The sequence below is a fragment of the Oryzias latipes genome, chromosome 7, assembly GCF_002234675.1.
Source record: "Oryzias latipes chromosome 7, ASM223467v1".
Taxonomy (NCBI): domain Eukaryota; kingdom Metazoa; phylum Chordata; class Actinopteri; order Beloniformes; family Adrianichthyidae; genus Oryzias; species Oryzias latipes.
The window spans coordinates 10,388,603-10,414,501 of record NC_019865.2 but is presented as its reverse complement, the minus strand read 5'-3'; the positions used below and the strand labels follow the sequence as shown (position 1 = coordinate 10,414,501).

At 41.3% G+C, this 25,899-nt stretch overlaps 1 protein-coding gene across 7 annotated transcripts in view; it reads left to right on the top strand.

Annotated features, from left to right (window-relative positions):
• Window positions 1-25,899, top strand: part of rere (arginine-glutamic acid dipeptide repeats) — a 145,786-nt gene that overhangs the window by 54,495 nt on the left and 65,392 nt on the right. For all 7 annotated transcript variants that reach the window (XM_023956540.1, XM_023956538.1, XM_023956537.1 and 4 more), the window contains 2 exons: window positions 3,234-3,738; window positions 15,463-15,533. In XM_023956540.1, the coding sequence (XP_023812308.1) occupies window positions 3,378-3,738; window positions 15,463-15,533 (432 nt within the window). In that variant the 5' untranslated portion in view covers window positions 3,234-3,377. The remainder of the gene's footprint in view (window positions 1-3,233; window positions 3,739-15,462; window positions 15,534-25,899) is intronic.

Sequence of the window (25,899 nt, the reverse complement as noted above, 5' to 3'; positions counted from 1 at the left end):
AGGTATCGCTTTAAACGCACTCGCTGCTTTTACAGATTTTGTTCACCTAACTAAAAAATAAAACTCTATTCAGCTTTTAAATATTGACTGTTTAAGAGAACTGGACCGAGTGAGTGTGAAGGCGATGCAGTCATCATTTTTCTGGGATACAGACACCGCCATGTTGAAACCAGAAATCGTCAGCCAGCTGTGGTTGGTCAACATTTCTATGGCAACCACTCTTACCAACTACATGTGAGCTTCTTAGAAGGACACACCCCTGCCACTTAAAAGCAGGCTACACAGAATCTGTTGCTGTGTCTAAATTGGAGGCCTGCGTTCTTCCTGGGCTGCATTTGAAGGCTGCTTTCGTCACAGCGCAGCGACAAGTGCCGTCCAAATTCAACGACTCCTTCAAATAAGGCCAACGGAATACGGCCTTCTTTTTTTTCCGACTTTAGGATTTATCTGGTGTATCTTTCTATGCTGTCCATATCCCAAGATGCATTTCGGCTGAGATTTTCTAACAACAATGGCGGACTGTGAAGCGGGACCCGAAGTTAGAGATAATTACACCTTTTTATAATTACACCTCTAAGATTAAAAGTTGGATCAAATGAGCCAGGAAAATTTTGAAATTCATGCCTGTTTCACTACTCCTCTGTTCGGGACTCACGGTTGCAAGGCGACAGGACATTCCCTGATGCAACGGTTGGAATTATCTCGTCCAACGACACGGCCAACGTTGCACAGGAAGGCCGCGGCAATGGACGGATGCAGCCCTTCAATTTTGGGAGGGGGGCAGGGTTGCTCCTCGCCAACGGTCCCGCCCGCAACTAAGTAGTGAACATCTGCTGAACTACTGCTGCTCTGCAGTAACTATCCTAAAAAACAATACAGGTATTTTATTTTTTTTTATTTCGGCTAAGAATCTGCAAAATCAAAATAAAAACACCACTGGGAACGTTTTTAAAACGGCTCAAAAGATGATCGGAGTGGGTATTTAGCTAATTTAAAAACGTGCAGCAGAGCAAGAATGGTTATTCTGTCAAATATAAAGACTGAGTAATAGCTTTTTATTTCTCAGTAGTAAATGGTAAATGGCGTATACTTGTAAAGCGCTTTTCTACCTACAAGGACAAAGCGCTTTTACAGTCACTGACCCATTCACCCACACACATTCACACACTGGTGGCCGCTGCGCTGCCAAACACAGGCGCCCAAGGACACTTCGACTCATGGGCGTGGAAGGTGGGAATCGAACCTGCAATATTACGATCATGGGTCGACCGCCCTTCCACTGCACCACGGCCACATTAGAAGTCTATGCGGTTTTGCCTTCTTGCATTCAGCAGGTATTTCCTGTTTGGCAAACCCTGGGGGGAGGGGTCACTCAGTCCAGTTCTCATATACAATGTTTTCAACACAAACATATGCTAAATTCAAAATGTATTATCTTTTAAAGGTTTAAATACATTTAAATAAGATTTCTCCTTTGTGCTATATTTAATGTACTAAGGGATTGGGTAGGTTTCATGTGAGTATTTTAGTGCACATTTTCAAAGATCTGTTTACTCATTTTTAGTAGAATAAATCTAATAGTTTTACTAAAATGTTGTAACATAGGAATACGATACAAAAAGCTTTATTTGGTTTATGAAATAATATCCTTTGCCAGTATTTTTTTCCCTAGTAGTACCTGCAGCTGCTGAGTCAGAAAGATAATTTTGGAGACGGCACTCAGAAGGAGCCCACACTGTTAGTCTTTGCATACCATCTCAGGTATGTGTTGGTTGTAGGTGTGTGCACTTGCATGAACACACCCGTTAGAACGCTCCAGAGCCCGTTTCATCTTCTCTGTTCACTAATGTGTTCTTGTCTGTGTATACGCCGGCAGCCCAGTGGTCGCCGTGGTAACTCGTCATTAGGTGATTAATGGGGCCGTGACGAGGCTGCAGTTTAATCAGGCCCGGGGTTTGTGTTGAAGCTGACGAGAGCAGCTGCCCTGTCAATCGCTGTCTGCTCATGAGATGACAGCCCCCGCTGCTGAGCAGCGCCGTTGTACAGCGTGCTGTGTTGTGTTTGTTTGTTTGAGCCAGGAGCGTTTCTTCCACACTCCTCTTTGTCGATTCGGCTCTTCCAGTACATTTTGCTCGCTTGCTGATATGCTGTTCAATTTTCACTCGGCTGTGTTTTTTTTTTTGCTTTCCCAAGTTCAATCACCATTCTTTCCTCGTTTTTCACCTTCCCTCCTCCACCCTGCCATTATGAGCATGGTAATGCGGGTGCTGATTGCCTGGTCTGATCCCTCAGGGAGCTATAATAACTATTTCTAGTTAATTTGTTGCCGTGAGGCTGGAAGGAACACTGGCAGTAAATGAGTAGCCTCCTTTGTAGCTGCTGCATGTCAGGCCTGTGCAGTGCTTCAGTTTCAGCCTCACTCACTTCACTGTTTATGGAGGGTTTTGTCATGGCATGAAAAAGTGATAGCTGGGTGAAGACTGCTGAAAGCGACAGTGAACTAGGCATGGCAAGTGACTGGCTCTGCCTCATTCCTCTCCCCTCCCATACCCAGCGGATTGCGATACTTTTCCCTCCAGAACTGTCACTTCACATTATCACAGCAGTGACTGTCAGCCAAGGCAGAGGGTTGAGGCAGGCTACAGTCCAGTAAGCCAGATTATGCACAGTCACACATAAGGATAAGCAGAATTTAGCCTGGTGTCATAACAAATGATCATAGAAGTTAGCCTGTTAACTCTGTCATTGAGCTTTATGCAACGTTCATTCTGTTGCTTAGAAAAATGGGTCCATTCCTTTTTTAAGCTGTAAAAATGACACATATTCTGTGAGGATCTCTAAGCTGCATGTCTGCTCAATACAGAACTACTTGATTCATTTAGAGCTGCTTTTCAGCTTATTGTTGTAGTACCTACAAGCGGTCTGTTTTTTTTTGTTGTTTTTTTTGTTTGTCTTTAAACACCATTTTTTTGCTCTTCTACGAAATAACGCTTACAGGTTGAAGCAGAAAGTGGGAATGTTTGTTTGATGATGCTTAGTTGCCTCCAGAGCATACATGCTTGTGAAGTGGGTTACTAAGAATATATTGAAGTATAAAAACCTTTGTGCACAGCTGCTCATTTCCAGGAGCTTATCTTGTGTTTTCATGCCATAATAGTAGAATCAACTGTAATGTTTGTGACAAAATGACGATGCTTTCTGACTCATCTTTTTCTCTCTCTCTCAATTCACAGCTTTTCTGAAACACTGGGGTTGTTGGTGTGGCCGAATTTTCCCTGGATTTGATTGGTAAATTCATAAGACTGAAGCCCAGGCTCACAGTCTACCTTTCACGGAGGCCCAGCCGTGAGAGGACTGAGGAAGGCACGTGGCGGATCATGACGGCCGACAAAGAGAAAGAAAGGGAGAAAGAACGCGACAGAGACAGGGACCGGGACAAACGGGAGGCCGGTAAGTCCCGCCGGCAGGAGGGGGACCGCGGCGACCGAGAAAGTGAGAGCTCCAGGCCCCGGCGGAGCTGTACGCTGGAAGGCGGGGCCAAGAACTATGCAGAAAGCGAGCACAGCGACGATGATGACAACGACAACGGGAGCACAGGCGGAGGCAGCGGCACAGCCGAGGAGGCTGGCAAGAAGGGCAAAAAGAAGATGCCTAAAAAGAAGTCACGCTATGAGCGCACAGAGAACGGAGAGATCACATCCTTCATAACTGAGGATGATGTTGTTTACAGACCTGGAGGTGAGTTCTAGTAATGAGAGACATGACACTATGTATGCATGCATGTGAGCTGCATTTTTTGACATATCCACCTTCATTCCTGGCCGAAGCCAACCTGACAGGACATCACTGCTCCCAAACTCACTTCAGAAATCTTGTACCATACCGACTCCTTGGATGAATTATTCTTTCTTTTTAAATACCAGGTCCCTTTTGCAGCAATAAGCTGCTAAAGACTTGCAGATTGTCCAGTGTTGTCTTTTCTAAACTCTACAAAGCATCATCAGCAAAAACACTCGCCCCAGGCTGCAGGCAGATGCATCACACAATCAATTCCACAACCCACTCTAAGCTTTGTCTTGAGCTAAGTCAATAAAGCAAAGTGGTGCTTCAGTAAATGATGTGATCGTGACAACAGCCATGATAATGATTTTGTCCTGACGCGCTCTGACTCATTGAAAGTATGCTTTCTCCTCTGGGGCCAAAAGGTACTCCAGTTTCTTGAACAGGGTTTTTGGAGCTGCAGTGTAAAGTCTTGACTCTGTCAGAGGAGACAGTGAAACGAAAAGCAGCCATTTCCTCAATCACAAACAAGGACCTCTCTTTACATGCTGTTTCTAAGCTGTAGAGTGCTAGACTCACTGATATAAGGAAGCTAGGCTTGCTTATCTACTTACTCCTACCTTATACCCTGCACTTAAGTGTTGGATTAGATGATGTAGGTATTAACAGCCAGTATATTGGATTAGCTTGTTTGTTTAATTTGGTGTCATCCTGCAAATCCTCAAGAGCTTTTTTTGCTTTTAGAGAAAACAACACTTTGATGGAGCACATAGTTTTATGCTTCAGCGTGCTGCAGGAAACCACAGTTTCTAATCTTTTTGTAACACATTGTGTATTTGTGTAAATGGTGGTAGATGCTACCTGCCATGTTAAGACCTAAAAGTTATTCTATTGTGTTTGCTTTCACACACTTTTTTAATTTTCAGTTTACTCACAAGTTTAATTTATTGTATGTTCTGCACCATAGAAGGAATTATAAGGCGCACTGTTTTCTAAATTATGTCATGTATATTATATATAAGGCACACTGAACTGTTAGGGGCATAAAGTAAAACAGGAGTCTGAGATAAATCCTTTCTTCAGAAACTTTAATAACTAAGTTCACAGTAACTCCAGAATTTGTTTGTAACACGCTACATGTTAACCATGCTTTAAGCGTTGGCGTATTCATACCTGTAACTCCCAACCTTGTTTGGATTATATAAGAAACCAAAATGATATCGCTAAAAACAAACGTCACTGTGACTATGCTAACTCCCAGCCTTGTTTGGAACATTTGGACATAAGATGCGTTTGCATATTCACAACAATAAGTACTCAAGCGACCAATTACAATGAAAAGTCTATGTATTGCACGTCAATGGGTGTTTCAGGCTTCCGCATTCAACACTCTGGCATTCCTGTGCCGCTTCGCAAGTTTTTAAGTCCGTTTTTAGGTTTTACAAAGAGTAAAAAAGCCGTTGAAAGTTAAACCACTTGAAGTATGTCCGGTCAGGGACTCAGATTTGGTTGCGACGTATGGATGGCATCCCTTTTCATTCACGGAAATGCCAAACATTTGAAAATTGATCATGGAGGAGGAATTAAGTATTGCATATTGTGCCTAGCCGGAATGCTTTGACACCAAGTCTTCCATATATCGGAATAGAGCTGTGAAAGAAAAAGCCTGGGACAAGATTCATGAGATTTGCACCGCTTCGACATTTTGCCTTAAGCCTCTTCCTACTGTGAGTGCATGCGCTAGTATCGGGAAACGATAGTCCAGTGTGAACGCAGTATGCTAAAAGCGCCTTCTTGAATGCATGTCAAATGCCTGGTGGGTTCAGAAAATAACCGCCAACTAAACATGTTGACAGAACGCAGTGTACCTTGAAAGAAATTAAGGCATTAAGTGCACCTGACTGCGAAAAATACGGCAAAGTAGAATGCAATTTTCATAGGCACCGAGCATCCTCCATTTATAGATAGACCCCTATTTTTGTTACTTTTTCTGCTGAAACAAACACCAGTTGTCATCAGGTGAAGGTGGGGTATTTTTCAGCCCCCTGCTTGACATGATGTGGGGGTAAAAAGCTGTAAAAGGGTTTATGTATGCATGTTCGTATATATGAAATAAAAAATGGAAGCAGTCAATCACGCCAATAAACGTTCCAAAGTCATAAAAACAAAGTCTACCTCCTCAGTGCAATAGCAATATAGAATATTTACGTTTTGCCGTTGGACCAAACAGTGCAGCTCGTGTCAGGTTGATAAGACATATTTATGCTTCCCGTCTTCTCCTTTAATTTATTTGACATGCTCCAAGTTGCTTGAATGCTGAACACACTCTTACAAAAACCTGAGCTGTTAGATCTGTATAGAAGAGGAAAAAGCGTCAACTGGATTGTGACAGCCTCTGCACTCATTTGTAATTTACCTCCCGGTGTCACCCAGTAAGAGCCTCCACCTCACCAACCAACTTCCATCTGTCAACTCTCCTTATTGTTGAGGTGATAAGCTGCGTATGTGTAGGTTTCTGCTGCTTGGTCACTGGCAGCAGCCGTCTTGAAATCAGATTTGATGCGTGCAGCTTAGGCAGGCACAAAGCCTTGCAATGGATTATGCTTTGCTAAATGTTAAATCCTTTTATAGCCGTCTAGTGACATACAATATGTAAAACTGACCACCCTCTGCGAGGGATTTGCACCATCCTAGACATGGAATGGGACAGAAGGTGTTACAGAAACAGAAATTAATTCCAAATAAGATGTTGGTTTTGTAGCTTTTTTTTCCCCCATGAAGCTTTGGAAATGTTTTCTGTCATCTTGTGAGAAGCAACGTTGGGTTGCTGTCCAATCTCCTCACTGTTGATGTGTTCAGGCGGCTTTCTGCGGTCGGATAGGAGGAGATGGAGAGTGAAGTGGGCAGTGTGAGAGCCTTTAACCTACTCAAGCTTCGCTTTTATTAATAAAAAAGCACAGAGGAGAGTATTTGCACTAGTGGAGTCTTTCCTTGGCTGTGTATGGTTGCTGAGTGGAGCAACCCAGTAAGAGGAAGAAAGCTGCTGATTTGAAACCAGTATCTCAGTTTTGATCTGACTGACCTGACATGTCAAAGCCTGTTTTTCTGCACTCGTGTCCATCCGTCCTAAAAATGAAGATCTTTACTCAGGTGGAAGCAGTGCACCTACTTTACTACTTAGAAAAGCGCTCAATTCTAATGAGATGTATCAACATCACTGTTGTAAAGGTACATAAATACACCAAAACATCAATGACTTTTAACAGAAATCATTTTTGTGTCAAGCATGTGCAGTAGTTCAGTCTTAAACAGACAGTACCATCCTCTGTGCTCATCCTCTTTCTTGACTGCCATGCAGTGTCTCCATCCTTCCTAAATGATGGGATGTCTGCCAAATTTAAAATGGAGACCCCCTCCCTCTCTTTTACACTCTCACGCAGACACATGCACTCCTCCTGCGCTCCATTGTGCATCAAGCAGCATGGCTGTCTCATCAAATTGGTGAATATGGGTATTAAATTCAGAAATGTATCTATAGAAACTAATCATTTCCTTTGTGTGGTTGGAGATCTACTCAGAGTGCGGCAGACCCAGGGAAAAAAAAGCTTTGTGAACACGAGTGTGGGGGGGAGTTGACGATGTGGACAGCTGGCACTTTTTTGCCAGTAAGGACTCCTGAGGGTGGGGGCATCTATGTATGTGTCATATGAACACACTGCAGGCTGTGTGGCAGGAGAGCGGCTGATGAACAGACAAAAGAGCTCAGAAATGACATTTCTCTTTTTTATGGCCAACTGTTGGTCGCTGGTAAAACCATGTCCTAATGTTTACTGGCCTGTGATTTCCTCCTCACTCTAAGCACAGGTAAGCTGAAATAATAGCATAACAGTGACAGGTTGTTAGAGCTGAAAACACACGTTCTCTGTCATCAGTTGTACCATTCAGCCTGTTTATATGCCCACAAATTGAATATGGCGATGCAGTCTTTAGAAAATCTTTGTCTACATGGTAATCCATTCGTATATTTCTCAGAACTATATGCAGGCTTAAAGAACAGTGGCCTTTAATTATGATTGTTACGCTGTTTTTAGCCCAATTTAGAAAAACCTGTGTTGGTTTCTAGGACATAGTTTCTGTAGAGCGGCAGTAGTTTATTAACAGCATTTGTCCTACATGAATCACCTTTTTTTTTCAAACTGCTATTGCTCCACAAGTATTTAACTAAAGAAATACTTCGAAATGCAAATTTGAACAAAATGTTCCTAATATGTCTTCCATCATCAGAAAAATGCCACAAGAACATGTTAAAAACACTATTTTCATCAGAGGGAGTCTTTTAATGAGAAAACTTTCAAACTTCCTGCTAATTTAAAAGCTTCTGCAGGTTTGGTTTTTGTAAACATTAAGGTGCCAACAGTCATAATGTCAGCTTCAATAATATAGATACTAAAATCTCGTTGTTTGCATATGTGCAGATGTAAAACTAGGAACTATATTGACTAAAAGGGGGATACATGGTAGGATTATTCTATCTACTTGCCACTTGAAAAATCCAATTATGATTGGATAATTAGTGTCCATGTAAAAAAGCTCAATGCTACTGAAGAGTATTTTCAAAAGGCCACATTTTGCAGCCTGTATTTCATTACCGTTACACCATTTAAAAAATGTATTTTAGGTCAGTAAAGCAACCACACATCAACTTGGCTTGTCCTGTGTTTGTGTTGGTTTGCTGTCAATCAAACTAACACTGTCCAGTCAGGAGGACACTATTAAAAGATATTAAGAACATTTTAACTTAGAGGAGGACAAGCTGTAGGAGCAATTTCACATTAAAACATGGCAAGTAAATCTGTAGTGTGCTGTTAGCTGAACAGATCTATTTTTGAAAAGGCCCCCTCTGCACTGCTATCCTCTTCCCGCACTGGAGACTCTGGGAAAAAAGCTTTTTAGTGAAATACAACCACCTGCCGACTGCTAAATGAGAAAGCGTGGGCTAGCCAACAGGGAAAGGAGAGGGTGGAGAGAGGGTGTTGTCAAAGAGCCTCTGTTCTCCCCCAGGAGCTCAGTCAGCTGTGGGCCTGCCCAATTGCAGGGAGCTGATGGTATCATTGGCCAGGTATTTCCCTCAGTTTTCCCAGTGAGAAGATGAGAGGAGGAAGGGAGACTTGTTTTTCTGGGAGGGGACAAGATAAAGACAGTTGAAGATGTGTCCTTTCACCTTCATGTCCTAACTAGTTGCAGGTCCACCCTGCTGGGCTGGACTCTGCAGGAAGTAGAAAAAGGAAGCCTCAGCCATCAGCTGGTATCACTGAAAGAACTCTCGAGGGAATCCACTTCCCCCCCCAAGTTCTCTGTCCTTAGCCTTCATACTTGCTCTCTCTCATTTGGTGCCATTATCACATTCCTGTTGCTGTTTCATGGTTGGATCAATAAAGCTAGAGGGAGGAGACGCTCCTCTAAAGACAAACTCCTTTCATTTTCTGTTTATAAATGTGCTCCCTTGCATTTTGAGTCCAGCGTCGCTTTTAACAATGCAGGTGCATCCTGGCCAACATTCACCGCATGCAGCAGGATCCCAACTTGTTTGATGTATTAAGCGTGTCTGAAATGCTCACCCACAGCACCGCCAGCATGTTCAGAATGTGACTTACTGGTTGTTGTTGGCTCATAAAGAATAAAGGAAAGACGAGCCGATGGTATCTAAGAACTCCCTTCCCTCTGCAGGAATGCTGCAGCAAATTAAACATCTTATTTGCTTGATACAGGGAGAATAACAAAGGGCTCGTTCGCTCAGGGCAGGTGTGTTTTAGATTAGACATGCTTGGCGGCGTTAAGAGAATGGCAGGCTGAACAAAGAGCTTGAGCTGGAAAAAAAAACTGTGCATGTGTGTGTGACACCGGGTTATAACAATTTAGTCGGCAGTAGCTCAAACTCAGCGGTGCAGGGTAATTAGAGAAACGGTGACCATCATTATGGGGTTTTAGTGAAGTGTGAAGAGCCGTACGCAGTAGCTAAGAATGATCTCTGTTGGCCAAAGTTGTGAACTCTTGGCCTTTGTGTGTGACACTGCAGTCAGCATCGCTCACAGAAGAAACCAGAGCACTCCTCTGTAAGCGCCTTCGTACGGGCAAAACCACATCAGCCAGCACACGCTAGAATCCTAAAAAATCCTGCCCATCCCCCCCACACAGACCCCCATCACAGTTAAGGCTGTCTCGTCCCTCCCCTTTCCACCTCTCCACTTGAGCGAGGAGACCCGCTTCCAAATGCACAAAATGGCAGAAATGTTTAACAAGACAGTCAGTCGCGCACCACCACACACAAACCCAGCTGACCACTTCAAAACCCCCTGAATCTTTTCCCCTTCTCTGCACGCAAGTCCCCGCGCTCCGTTTGAGCTTCATTACTTCTTTATTGTCAGATAGGCGGAGTCAGAGGCGTCTGCTTGAGTGTAACTTTGATGATTTGTTTGAAAGTTGCTTCCACAGAAATGACCTTGAAGTAGAGGCGCTCAGTTCCCAAAATGAATTCAAAGCATGCTCATGACATTTAAAGAATAGACTCGCATGCTGTGTGTAAATGATTTCACTGGACCCCAACCTCTACCTCCTATCATTTATATATACCCCCCCCCCCCCCCCTTCCCATCTATTCTTTATGCCTGTTGATGTACTGGTGGGTTTAGAAAAGGAGATGTGCCATCTCCAAATGAATTTTCTGCCGAGGTGAGGGGACACTAAACCCTAATTCCATGGATTTGACTCCTCTAAAACATGTCATCTCGTTCAGATTAGTCTCTTTTGTTCTCTGCCCTCCCCCTCCTCCCTCTGTCCTGCTCCTTCCTCTTCCTCCTCCCTTACCGGCTCCTCTCCTTTACACACTTACACAAACACACACACACACACACTGGACTGCTCACAGATCACACAATAGCACTAATGGATATTTTCATTCATGTTATCTTGTAAATGACTTCCAGGGATGATGTAGTGACGGGAGAAAGGAAAGGAGGGAGAGGAGGGAAAACGGAAAGAGGGCAGTAGAGAGATATAATGCCTTACTCAAAGCCAGCATGTGCGATAAACCCCTCCCTCCCTTTAGAAACAGCTCATTTAAGCCACAGCAGATAACAAGCCCACACACACTCACACGCACGCACACGCACAAAGCTAGTGTTGCCCCTCTACAAATGGTGTCCTCAGTGTCAGAGTCATTTAATATCAATGGCACCCCCCCTTTTCCTCTGAAGGTGGTGAGATGAACCACAGTTGGATCAATACATCTGTAGACACAAACAAATAGCAGATGATGACCGTGTCAGTCAGTAGAAAAAGAAGCTGCAGCTTGTTCTGGAGTGTTTTTTTGGGGATGTTTTATGGCAACAGTCTAACCAAAAAGAATGCACAAAGAGAATTTTTAACAGCTCCATCTTTGCTAAAAAGTAGAATTGTGTATCTTTCCTTCTTAAGCTTCTAACACACCGGCTATGTGACGACTCTTCAAGAACCCACTAAATGTAGGTTCTTAAAAGCGCGTTTAGTCCATGGTGTTCCCACTGGATAAGCAGGGAGGGGCTTTTTCTTTTTTTTCTTTTTCTGCTGTTTACCATTAAGGAGTTTTTCCTTACCGCGAAGGGGGATCTAAGGGCAGGGATGCCAGTATAGCTTAGTCAGTTTGTTAGTTCATTTTAGTATTTTCCTATTGAACTCTTTGTATTCATGATCCTTTTGAGTTCATGTTTTACTTCGAAGCCCATCAAGACGACTGTTGTGGGCTATACAAAATAAAATTGAATTGAATTGAATTGAAATTTCGCCACCTACCGTTGAAAGAGGCTTGCTGCGAAATGTCAAAGCTGTGCAAATCTTGTAGGGCTGGGTTGATAAAATCGATTAATTGGTCTGAATCGATCCAAGCTTAATAAATCAATAATTGATCCATAAAAGTAGAAATCGATCTTTTATGCCTTTCCTTTTCCAGTGACCTAATGCATTTCACCAGTAACGCCAACGTCTGCTTGCTTGATGCTAACGTATAATGGAATTTCCCATAGGATGGCTAATGCTAACGCTCATTTGACCTAAACATACATTGCTGACCAAATGAACAGCTTTATATACTCACAGACATGAATTTTCCGAATTGTTTAAGGAAACATTTTTCAAAGAAACCATTTGTGATCAAAAGCACAGTTTTTAACCTAAATCTTTTGGAATAAATGTAATGCTGTGAGCACGAGCTCCATCTAGTGGCCACACTGAAACGCTCTCCAGGAATGGCGGAACATGATGATCTGTACATTTTTGTTAGAGCTTCTCCATTTAAGAAATCATGTAACACTGTAAGGTGTTATAAACACCTGGGTCTATTCCGTTATAAAGTGCTGATTTGGAGACAGCGGTGTCGTTAGACACAAATGCCACGAAGCTATGATGCTAAATGCTAAGATGCTAAATGCTGTGATGCTAAATGCTATGATGCTATGCTAACAAGCTGTTCTGCGTTGCCGCCTTCATGGACCGGTTAAAGTCGGACTATATTTTCACGGAGTGGACATTATCCTAAGACGTGACGGATAAATGCAACAAAATGAATTAATAGTACATTTAAATAAAAACTGTATTTTATAAATATTATATGAGTCGTTTTGTATGAAACTTTATTAGTAGTGCCTTTGTAACATTACAGAGCCGACATTGAACTAAAAAAAAAACCCTCCCTCATGAGCGTGCTGCATCTTAACTGTCAATGGCAAGAATCCAAAACATGATCATGTTTTTAGGCTGTTTTTGTTATGGTTTCATGTAAAAATGAATGAACTGGAGACAGAATTAGAAACAAATTGGTTTTTCTGTCAATCTGCTCCCTTTAGTAAATCTGTCCTCGTTTTCTCAGCAGGTTTGAATTTGACTTTATAGTTGGGTCAGACTACCGGTGACCGACTGAAACCCTTCTTCTCATTTTTCAGCAAGAAAACAGAAACAATTCATTTTTGATTGAAAATGAAACATTTCATAGAGGGCGTGAAAACGGCAAAAGCAGAGAGTAAAGATTGATGAATCAGAACAGCACTTAGAAAAAAAACAGTTGTTTTTATCTGATGTTTTCATTATGTTGTGGCTTCCTCTCTGTTTGCATTTAACCTAATATTTATTTATTAAAATAAGACTTTAAGTTTTTCATTGTAAAATAATGGAATCATTTGGTCGGTAGATTTTTCTAAATCTAGCAGCCAACTTGTCTGAGTCAAAAATGAGATTTCGGTCTCTGGGGTTGTGACTTCAAACTTGGAGCATCAAACCAAACGCAGCAAAATCCGTTTCAAGGCTGCTGCTACCAGAAATGCTCTGCTGAGTGCGTTCTAGTATTTCTCTGAGCAGTAGCTCACAAAACATCTGCTGCATTGTTCTACAAACATTTTTACAGCTTCTATTTAGTTGAAGTTTGTATTATACCCAATTTCCAAAGGAGATGTTAAAATAAAATAGTTTCTTATCAATATATTCCATCATCTGTTATTTTTGCTACAGAAAGTTAAAGCAGGGGGGAAAATCGATTAAAATCGAAAATTAAATTTGGAATGAAAACATCTGAGATTATCATTTTTGGCCATATCGCCTAGCTCTAACAGGTGCTTTTTATTTTAAGCAACAAAAGCAAAATGTCTTTGACATTACAGTTTCAAACATTAAAACCTGGTACTTTGGGTCTTGTTGACTTTTTTGTTGACAAAAAATGTCATATTAATTTATTTGGGCATTGTTTGGAGTGCTGTGGGAAAAAAAAGGGTTTGCAATGTTTAGTGCCCAAAACACATCCCTCACTGTGGTTCCCTCTCAGCCAATAGGAACTGACCCGACTTGGTAGACGCAAGCTTGTGATTGGCCGTCTTTTTGCTTGCATCACATGTGCATAAAAAAAGTAGACAGAGGCACAACAGGAAGACAAACTGACAGAAACCCATCATTTACTTCACACATTTACTTTTTTTTTAATACCCCTTTAACAACACACCGTAATCTCGTTTGTATGTGTGCTTTTCAAGCGATACTGCTGTTACTCTCATAACTCGATTGATTTTTTTTTGGTCACATTCATATCCTTTACATCTGTACTAAAAAGCAATGCAGGAGACTTTTGCTTTTTCAAATCTCTTCGCTTTTTCCCCTAAGTCTGGTAAGACCTCGCTGTGACTAGAAAGCGGCGTGCCGGGTTTAGCTGTAACCATTAGCCGTCCCCCTGCCTTCTCTTGCTTTTCTCCCGGACAGAAGTGGCTGTGTGTTTTTGTCCTCTGCAGCGTGAATGTTTTGTTAAGGAGATGAGAGTTCACGACCCCGCCATACCACCAGTCACATTCAATTTAACAACACTGCCAGACAGTCCCCTCTTCTCACAATGTTACAGGCTCGCTGCTGACATCATTAAGCCCCATTTGACGAAGGAATACGAGACAAAGGCTGGATTACATTTTTTTTGTCTCACTCCAGCTGATCCAAAGCTAATTAAACACATGCGATGTAATGGTGATTAAGTTCTCTCCAGTATTTTAAAATGAATCTGTTGTTAGAAATAACTAAGAGGAGAAAAATGCTACATGAAGCAAATTAAATTATAATTATTTCTAAGCTATTACCCTCTTGCACAATTGTACATTGCTTGATTATGGCAAAGTTTCAGAAGAAGCACTGATTTCGAAACTAGTTTCTTAAAGTTTGACAGCCTTGTCATGAAAGCTCGTTTCAAAATCACTGTCAAAAACCCCAAAGAAGGAGTAAAAATAGATTTCTTCTATGGGTGTGAATTCCCAGCAGCAGTGTAAAGCCAGTTGGTTAATTGTTCATACAGTTTATCTCCTGTAGAGGTTAGAAACTGCTACTCTGCATCTATAAATATTGCAGTAAAGTTCAGTGTCTAAAGGTGAAATGAAAGCCCATTTTCACAGCTGTGTTTGTAGACTGCACGTTTATTCCAGCTTTGTGTGTTGGACTTGGTGTTTAGAAGTCCTTTTTCACCACAGTTATTGTTTATAAACTCTGATTGGGGCTGATTAAGAAATCAGAATCGAAAACACTGGAAAAAAAAGTATTTTTAAGAAGATGTAGACGCATAAAAACAAGTTGATTAAGCTAAGTTTGTACGTGATAAATGTTAGATTTTTAAAACAAACGAGTTCTATTTGTTGCATTTTAATGACTTGCTGGTTTGTTTAAATAAAAATTTGGAATAAATAAAGAAAACAATTAATATATATTATATTATATTTATTTATATAGTTATATTTAATATATTTATATATTTTTTATAAATGTAAGTCTGTTAACAAATGATCCCAGAGCCCCCCAGGTAGATTTGGTCCCTCGGATGTTGACTGGGTGACTACAGCCATACCATGATGACTCCAGGGGTGGGATGATGTTTAAGTCAGTATTGCTCACTGGTGTATAAATGGAGTGGAACAATAACACAGTCCCCCTGTGGCATAATGTTAGCTTTGGAAAGGCAAGCTCATCGCGCTCCAGAAGTCTTAAATCCTATTACTCGCATTCCATTTGAATTTGACTCAAAACCAAACACGTCTTCTCCTCTAAAGTAATGGCACACAAAACAATATTAGACTGTTTAAAAGACATTTTTAAACCTCAAATAAACCTCTTTTTTTCTTCCTCCCTTGCTTACAGATTGTGTGTACATTGAGAGTCGGCGGCCCAATACTCCTTACTTCATTTGTAGCATCCAAGACTTCAAGCTGGTGAGTACATACTCTCTTTGTGTGCCTCTTCTGCCTCTGCCTTTTCTAATGCGCCTTTGTTCTCACATTACACTGAGCTTCAGCAAAGCCACTCAAGCAGCCTTCCTGTTACCAGGGTTCACGTTTGCCTGTGAGAGGTCACAGATAAACTGCTGTCCATGGCTTCAAAAATGTCAAGATTGCACACAAATCCTTCTTTTTGGTCTATTCCGAGCGTTCTTTGTGGAAAATAGTTACTACCCTGCTGCGAATTAGTTAAGAAAATATAAATAGTTGAGTTATTTATTGAATGATACCCATCGCTGTGCTCTTAGGAGCCCTGTGTGGCTAAAGCAGACATTTATTTTAATTAGCTATGACTTCATAAGACTCAGGGAGTCTGCTGAGGTCTCACTTGTTTTTTCAGCAACAGGAAACTTAAAAATGTTCAAGATATAAATAGGAGGTTAGCACTTGCTCTTGCCATTTCTTTTTTTCACATTTTTTTCTTCAAAAAGGAAGTGGACTGGAGTTCACCCAAAACAAATTTGTCTTTGTTCTTGCAGATAAAAAGGGAGGAAAATGTGGATTGAGAGATACAGTTAATCTTTCAGCACTTAAATTGACAAAATTCACCACATGGAAACCATGAATATTGCACGTCCACATGTAATTCTTAGCAAGCTATCGTTGTTTTTGTTTTTTTTGTCATTTCATATGCTGCTCTGTGTTTTAGTGAATGCATTGTTTTGGGATGTCACTGCTGAAGGATTGCTCCACGGTTCTTAAAAGTCCAGGCTTTTCTTGTTTCTTGGTTTGAGGTATTTGCAGCTCTAAGTCCACAAAAAGAACACAGAAATAGATTTTTGGATCTTGCTTGTTGGTGTTTTTAATTGGTCTTTTGTATCATTTCCAACTGCCAGGAATGAAAACTGGGGCACATTTTTGGTCAAGGTTTGTAGTAATTCGACCACCATTTAATGTGCAGAGACAACTGGAAAATGTAATTGATGGTTTCGTGTTGCCAAAGGCACAGCCAAGCCTCCTGGAACTTGAGTGTTGTCAGTCTTGTAAGATGTTGTATGTCTAGACGGAGCAAAAGGAAAAAAAGAGAAAACACTTGTTTAGGAATGACTAGGCTCCACGCCAGAGTAACTGCTACCAGAAGCCACAGTCAGCTCAGTGACCGCATCCAGTCCTTTCTGAAACGGTGGAGCAGGGTGTGAGCACCAATGCTTTTCAGATTAAAGTGTGGTTGTTGTGTTTAGAAGAGGTTTTAAGGTGAACTCCGGGCCCTGCAGCCGGTCCTCACAGCAGCGGGGCTTTAATCGGATTGCGGTCAGAGAATGCTGAGGACGGCAGGAATCCCTCCTCGTGCACCAACACACTCTCTCGCATGAAAACTCACACAGCTGCACCTTGATTAAGAGCGCCCGCCAAGGGCCGGGGCAGACAAAGGTAATTGTCCAGGGAGAGAAGGATAGAAACCTTTCTGCAGGAGCTGACCTTTCCTTTCAGCTTTCTAAAGTTTGTGTCTTTGTTGCTCCCTCCCCCCAGTCCATCTGTAATTAATGAACAGCCATTTGCATGCTTGTATGTCTTTGAGCAGACTGCACCCCTGTCCTTCTCTGTTATAACAACAAGCCCTGCTGGCGCTTTAAACCGTGCAGATATTTTCAGCAGGCTTATTCTGTCACATGGCAACAGATCAGAGCTACACTTGTTAGATATACTCTTTCAGAAGGATTTTAGCTGCTATTGTCCGTGCTGGTGTGGACCACCACAACCCATCACCCTGCTTTTAAGAGAAGAAATGAGCTTCCGCCTTAACAGTTGACTTTTTTGTGTCTCATCTTGCCAGGACATTTTATAAAGGACCCACAAAGGGTAATTTGGGAGTAAAAGAACCACACATCCTCTTTATTTCTTCTCCCTCTATCACCATCCCTTGCCTTTGCTTGCAGTGCAAGCTATTGATCAACCCCCCTTTAGGGTGGTGGTGGAACAGACTTGGGAGGCAGAGCAGAGGGGGAGGAGATTTTATTGGTCCTGTACCAAACAACCTCATCAATATTGGCCCCCTCACACACCTCTCCATTTTCCTGTCCATCTTCCCTTGTCTTTAGGCGGAAACACTCTCGCTTATGTACTGTATCTAATGACCTGTGAATCCAATTAGTGGCGTGTGGAAAACCTGAACACGGCAATCAATCTACTGGCCAAAAACTGAAGTCATGGCTCTTTTTCTCTTTTGTCTCACTTTCCATTTTTGTCTGTGTGTGTCATTCTGTGCACAGTAATCGGACACTGCAGGAAGACATGCAAAACAGAAAAAGAGGTGGTGGTTTTTGGAAGGGGGGGGGGGGGTCACAATCAATTCTGCAGCATGATTGAGGTCATTCTTGACTTGGAGGACAATCATTTTCCCTGGCTTGTTTACTCAACAGTGGCAGCTGTGGTGCCTACTGCAACCTCTGTGACATATTGATCCAGCCATATTGATTTCAGCCTCCTGTCTTCCTTCCAGCATGTCTGCCCAGATACAGAGATGACCAGTGGGAAGCCAATTTGAACACTTATTACAAATGTAGGAGCTAATACAGCATTTTTTTTAGAATTGATGAAATGTTTGTCCTGCTCTTTTCATTATTTAGACATGGGTATCCTTTTTTAAGAAAGCAAAAAAGATGATTTGTACAATTTCTATTAGGAAATTTAATATTAAAGCTGGAAAAACAGGGATTTATGAATAATTATAAAAAAAAATAATGCATTTATTTGATGTAAATCTGAGCAATATTCACTGTCATTTTTAAAATTGGTACGAGTCTGTTGAGGCAACCTGATGTGTTGATGAACTCGCTGTGATCACTGGCATGGTAGAAATGACCTTTAAAAACCATGATAGCTTTCTAGAATGTGGAAAATTATCCACTAAAAGATTTTGTTTTTTACCTTCAGCTTTAATTTTTTTCTTGTTCTGTGTATATTTGTGCTCTGAATATGTTTGCAGCTCCATGGTTTAAGGGGAAACCAGCTCAGAAGTTCTACCAGGTCATTATGGGTTAAGGGCCAACAATCCTCCTGTGTATTCTCCCAACAGCACTAGTTTCATTTTAGTCTCACTGACGTGACCTTGTAATGTGTTAATGATCTCTATTTGTTGCAAGTGGAGCAGTGAGGTTGCCAGCTGCCGACCTGCATGTGAGAAGGTTCAAGCTTTTGGCTTGTTTGCTGATCAGGATGACAGTGTCTTCTAGCTCTTTAATTTATGACTCAAATCATGGGTTGCATTTTTGGCTCCGTCGTAACCGCTGACTGTATGTGAGAATGGGACTAAGTGACTCCTCCCCCTTCGGTTTCCAAGTAGTAAGTGCCCATTGGTTCCATAAATTTATAATGAGAATTAAACAGCTATTACTCAATCAGATTTATCAGAATCAATGTTCTTGCTTTGTCATTTTTTTTTTGCATATTGTTGCTAATTATATTTTTTCTAGGACAGGACAATATGAGGAAAAACTCACGATTTGGATAATAAGGATCAATATTGCGATGACGATGTATAACTTGCGATACACAAACAAATAGCAAAACAACTAAATACACACTTTCCATTTCTCTGCAACAGCTTTATTTAAATAAGAGTCAACATACTTTAAATTATATCCCAAATAACCCTTGTCTACATAGGAGTGTTTTTTCATGTTTTTACAAATTTAAAGTTACCATTTATTGCCATTTCAGCCGAATTTTGCGATAACGATAAATTTGCAATTTATTGTGCAGGCCTAATTTTTTCTATTGTGCAATTTATTCCCATACTTGTAGTGCCCGTAATGTTAGCTTGGGGTTGTAAATGCTGTAAGCCAGAAGGAGAGATTGTAAACAAACAGATCATGGGAAATAGGGGATAACTCCATGCTAGCAGTCCCGCCCACAACTCGGAGGCGAATTTCTAATGAACTAATGCAGCTCTGCAGAAACTATGTCCTAGAAAACAACACAGGCTTTTTTATTTTAATTTTAAAACAGCAAAATCGTAATTAAAAGACCACTGGTAATGATTTTACATTAGATCACAAGATGATTGGAGTGGGACTTTGAGAGTTAAAATGCTGAGTGCCGTGTTGTCTAGATCTGCCCACTGAAGCAGACTTCAGCCGTCCATCCTGCCTCTTCCATCAGTCTCTCTATTGCCTCCGACACATCATTCCTCTCTCATCCCCACTCTTCTTTATCAGCTGTCACTCATCTCCCTGCCTCCTCCTATCTGATGTTTGAGTCATTGTGTCCATGTCCTCGGCGCTCATTGACCCCTCTGCCTCCCTCTCTGCTTGTATCTAACCTCATTTGCTTTTAGTGGCCAAGTCAGCTGGGCTCCATCCTCCCTTCCCCCTTTCTTCCCCCGTGCTCATTCCTCTCTCACGGCTTCCCCCCAGCGTCTTCGTCTCCCTCCCTCTTTCGTTAATGGAGTGATTGCAGTGTTTCTACCCCAGGGAACAAGGGATTTAGGAGCCTTGTACACCAGCACACACCCTCTCCTCGTGTTAGCCTTACACCTACACAGAAGAGGAGACGCGCACGCTCGTGCACGGCTTAACTGCTTACAGACATTTAATTAGATGCTACGTACAATACAATTATCTTGCCAAGAGTTCATCTCATATGTTGCGAGTCTGATCAGCTGAAACACATGTAGGGTTTCTTTTGTCATGCGACCAGTATGTGGGAATGCTATGACCACACATTTTATTTTCTTATCAGGCTGTGTTGTAACCATAAAACCTCCACAAGCTTTTTGTTTGTTTGTTACAAAACACATTCGTGTTATAAGCTGATAACATGCATTATGAAGCTATATGAATATGTGTGGCTGTAGGTAGTTTGTGTGTCAGTCTAATTTATAAGAAGTGCAGAAACAAAAGGTGTGTCGAGAGAGGAAATGAGTCTCCTTTCAACCATAGCTTACGCTGATAAATATTGGTGTTTCTCATAAGCTAGATCTATGTTAGGTCTGTGGATTCCCCCTTAAAAACAGGGCTTTGGAGATGCCTCTTATGTTGTAATGATGTGCAAAATACTGTATTGCTTTAGCATGAGATAAATTGTTTTTATCATGGCACATTATTATTCCAAATTAGGTTTAGAAGCAACCCAGACCTTAATAAATGATGCCAATAAACAGACAGAAAGTTGATTTTTTTTATTTTTTTAGCTCCAGGTGTTTTAGGTAGTTGCAAATTTTTTAATTGGAAACATCTGGTTGCTACTTACACTTTGATGAATTTATGTTGAGTCAAATTGTTGCACACCTGAGGTTATCTTTTATTTTTATTTACCATACCAGGAAAGTCCCACTAAGATCTCTCTTCCAATGGAGAAAAATGACTTAATTTGTAAGAATTTCTGAGAATCTATAAGTAATTTTTACTTTCCACTTGCACAGTGAGAGCAGAGTGGTCCAAATAAAGTATTCTCGTTATTTCAGATGATGTCCATATATGTTTAAACTCTATTAGCCACACAGTTGTAGTTTTTCCTAATGAAATAGGTTTGATCTTAAATTCATTCTACCACCTTGGACAAAGCAAACCTATTCAAAGCCCCAAATTAAAAATGCATGATTAAGATGTTAATATATGTGCATAAACGCACACTCTTAACACGAGCGTCCATTAGTTTTTCTCTGCACCCGGGCTTGCAAAGCTAATGGTATTTGAAATGTTGTGAATTGTCCTAACAATGAGGTCCAACAGCTAATTATCTTGCAGCTATCACAGATTATTGAATGGAAAATATCTCTAAATATGCATGTAGCCTGGATAACATTGTTTCTTGCTGTCCCTCTGATTCTACACTATATTTCTTTTCATGTCAAATAATCGTCTTAGTGATCAGTCGTGTAGGATATTTTAAATAATTAAATTAGCTATAGGAGTTACACAAACTAAATCCCAATAAAGCCTTTTAACTCTGATTGTTGCAGGTCAAATTACTCTGTAATCTCAGTCTGTACTCTTCTTAATACAAAGAGAGATGCATAAAAGCAGGAAAAGCTGAGCGGAGAAGAGCCAAACTGGACTGCAGACATTTCCTTTGTGAAACGAGCAAACAGTGCTGCAAAGAACAACCACATTTACTTATAAAGATATCACTGGTTACCAAATTACCTTCCCCACAATTGGCTTCAAATGTTAATTTTTGGGTTTTGTTTTTGTTTCTGTTTTACAAAACAACAACAAAAAACTGGAAGTTCAGAAAAGTCCTTTGTTATCGAGCAAGTAACAATGAAGAAAAGCCTTTTAGTTGGCTTATGCTAAGCCTGGGGAGATGTAATAAAACAAATATGAATATATTAAATTTCCACAACACACATGTTTGACACTTGCAAATGTATGCAGGAGGAATGCAACAATTCACTTCCCCTACGATGTGGTTCAATGGTGTAACGTACCTCAGTCTTAAATGAATTGTGGCATCCCTGCTTGTTACCATGGTGCCAGTTTACTGTCCGCTACTGTTGTCTTTTTTTTTTCCTTTCTTTTTTTGTGCATCATCAAAGCAGGTTAATCAAAGGAAGCCCGATATAAACAAAAACCTAAATGAGGGCATTCCACCTCCCCATTATAGTGATCTGGTCATTGAAGTCAATGAAATGTTTGTGTCTAGTCTGCCGTAAATGGACTGTAATGCCCAGACTGTGTACAGTCTCTCATTGGCACCGAGTCATCCAGATGATGGTAGGAAGTTGAATAGACAGCCATCACTTTCTGTTGTGTGGCTTAGGAGTTCCTCTTTTTCATCCCCCCCCCCCCCCCCCCCCCCGTGACCAGCCTTCTGCCCCACCCCCCGCCAGACATTTCAGATGCAATTATGGATCAGTGAGCACCACCATCACTCGCACTTCTTGTTAATATTTATCGAGTATAGCAGCAGCCGCTGCCATCTCCTCAGAGAGGGGCACTACAGTCATTAGGAGCAATTTTGTGTGTGTGTGTATTTGTGTGTGCCCCCCCCACAGTCCATTCAGCTGCTGTAAGCGAGCCAGTCCATATCACAGGCTTGAACATGTGGAGGTGCAGGCATTCACAGTTGTGTGTTGGTGTGTGTGTAGCTGTCTTAAGTGTCAGATTGTCTCTGTGTGAGGAAGCATATTTGACAAGGGCATCTATAGACATGACTGACCAGGAGGCTCTGCTGCTGCTGCAAGCTTTCTGACTGAAACCGTCTGCCTGTTTGCTTTCCTATTGAGTCACTGTTTAAAGCACTAACATTACAGCATTTCTGAAAACTTAATGTGCTCTCATTGTTGCGTGAAATGAAAACAGCTAAAAAAATGTTTTTCTTTTACATCATGAAAGTATATCAAGAGGACTTTTTTCCCCCTCTTTCGCCTTTTCATCTACATCAGCTGTGTTCATGTTTTCCTCACACTTGGCTGCTATAAACCCCTTGCACGTGATGTCAAAGCGCCTGTGCGAACACGCCTCCACCATTTTATAGTAGTCAAACGGAGTCAAACGGAGAGCGTCGCTGCCGCCAAACTTTGTCATGTCGATCTTTTGTCGTGTCCACTCCACTGTCGCCCTTTGATCACTTCCGTTTATGTTGTTGGCGAGACAAAATCAGGGACTTCTGGGTCTGCCACAGATCAGAACTGAAGTCTTGTGTCTCTTCTTAACGAAGAGTGCCCCCCCACCCCCTGCTCCCCCACACAAACGCAGTGCAGAAAAGCCAGGCCGTTAAAGAAGAGGTTTCAGTGTGCACATCAATAGACTGGGTAGATATTAATATATCTATACTTTGACAAAATACTAATAGCATTGGTATTAATTTAATATCCACATGGTGTAGGTAAGTATTACAGAGACTGACTGACAGAGAAACAAACAGCTCAGGCACATTCCAACTCTGCAGGATTTGGATGTTTTGGGAAAAGCTTCTGTATTTTACATTATTTGATCATTAAAACAAACAAAACAAATACAGATAACCCTTTCAAAAGTAACAGATCGGCGGCGGATCAAACCAAAACGGTTCCCATCCCTAAATATGCATTTATTTCCAGACAGATAAAATAAAACTATAGAACTGCATGATGCAAAATGTTCCTGTTTGACTGCAGCGATCCATCATTGTCTTCATTCAGTGGAATTTGGTCAAATGAAACGCTTGAATTCTTGAGTTTTTCTGTTGTGACAACCAACAGCATCAATGCCTGTGATGGGATTTGGGTACTATTTCCCTTACATCAAAGTAGCAGATTTTTACCCAGTGGATGTATCAAAACGATGTGCGTTTGACTACCCAATCACTTCAAGGGGTCTATTGGAGCCATAGTATTGTTTTACTTGTTTTTAAAGCTTCCTTACAGTGAATTTTCTTTATTGAGATGTATGCTGCATTGTGAAGTATGGGGCACCCCACCAATCCTCCCCTCTTCTCTCATTCTCTTTGCCCTCCTTCTATCTGCACACTTCAAACTTCATTGGGGTGAAGCTGTTAATGTCATTCTTTATAATAGCATTAGATAATTTAGCTGAGGTGTTGGGGTCAGGAGCTGCAGCAGCTGGTGCTTTTTCTTTTTTGCAGGCAGGCTCTTAAGCAGGCACTTAACAACACGGGAAAACAGATCCCTCTATAACTCTGGTGTCGGTTTGCATGCATGCTGCATTTCTCAGATCAAATGGAGACGGGCATGCATCTCTCGGACAGCTACACAGCTTTGTCTCTTTGGGAGTCAGGTTAGATTGATTGTCCACATGTGGTTGGTGATGAATGAAAAAGGAATACAAAAGCACAAAAAACACATTACAGCCCAAAAAGTAGACTAAACGGCCTTCAGCCCAACATTTACTCAACTCAAACTCCATGGCTTCTAGTCAGCTTTTGCCCTCTTTTCATCTTTTTAGGGGATAAGACTTTTTTTTCCTTCACCTTCTCGCTCCCCCTTATGCATTGGCTAAATGCTGCTATGGAAACTAGTTGTTCAGCCAATAGGATTATCTCTTTTTGTTAAATCGTAGATGGGCGGGGAGAGCACACAGACTGAAATCAAAATGGGGGCTTGTGTGTGTTTTTATGAGGGGTGATTAGTTTCCCAGATGGGGAGTGGGTGCAGCCCTTGGACAATGGGGGTTACTGAAGGGGCCAGAGCAGTGGCCGCAGCGTTTTCACTAAGCTTTTAAAAAGCTCAATCAATAGCCCCCCTCTTTGACCATTGGTAAATTATTCAGTGAACAAGCCTTTAGCTCTCTCTCTCTTTTCCACTTTTGGAGTTTAATTAGTTCACTTTTATCAGCTTGGCTGCATTTCTGACACACTGATCACATGCAAATTGTTTGTATCATCTTCAAGGAATGTTATGACACAGAAATATTCATGCCAATTTCTGGATTTGTAAAGGTTCATCTGCTTCTTGGACTCCTTTTCTCTGCTTTACATTTGGACTTGAATCACAGACTTGTCTGCATTGATTGAGATTAAGAAGGAAACACTGCCAAGACTGTTCTTTAAAAAAAAAAAAAAGTGTAGATTTGATGTCGTAAAGACTAAATTAGTAATTGTAAAATATTTATTTTTAAAGTCTGACTCCAATCATCTATTGGTCTATTGTAAAGCGTTCCCAGTGGTCTTTTAATTATGATTATGCCAATTTTGGGCAAACTTTTAAAAACGGTAATGTTTTAGGATATAGTTTCTGTAGAGCTGCAGGAGCTCAGTAGAAATTTGCCGCTCGCACTGTTGGCACAGATTAAGCTCACCCTCTGCTTTCTGACAGCCATCTGTTTACACGCTCTCCTGTTAGCTTACAGCCCCTCACAACCCCAACCTAACATGTCAGTGCAACAACAATGGTGAGCAACACTAAAGCTTTCCAGTCGTAGAGTTTGAGCCGGATGCCAGCTCAGATGAAGAAAACAAAGACGTACATGGATCTAGTCGTCTATAAGTGGATGCATGAGGATGGAGCGGAGCAGGGAGCTTTCGGTCCGCCGATTGTAGCGTCTACATCACACCTACAAGCTTTTTCAAACAGTATTTCTTTTTCGTCTGCTCCTGATTCCCTGTTATTTGAATAAAGAAATGCTCAGAAATGCAATTTTAGGCTGAATTTTCTTTGTATATTTCTTCCATGACGAGAAAAATGCCACGAGAACATGTTAAAAACACTAAAAACACAATTTCCAGTGGTTTGTCTTTAATACTTGTTTTTGGTTAAAGTATATACTTCCCAATGCTCCAAAATGAACCTGATTGGTTTGAAACAATTGTTTGTATTTCATTTCACTCAAGGGATCACCTTTCTGCTCCTTTTGCAGCTTGTCATTATAACATGGGTGAATATTGTATTGTAGGAGATTCTCTTGTCTTCCCCCCCTGT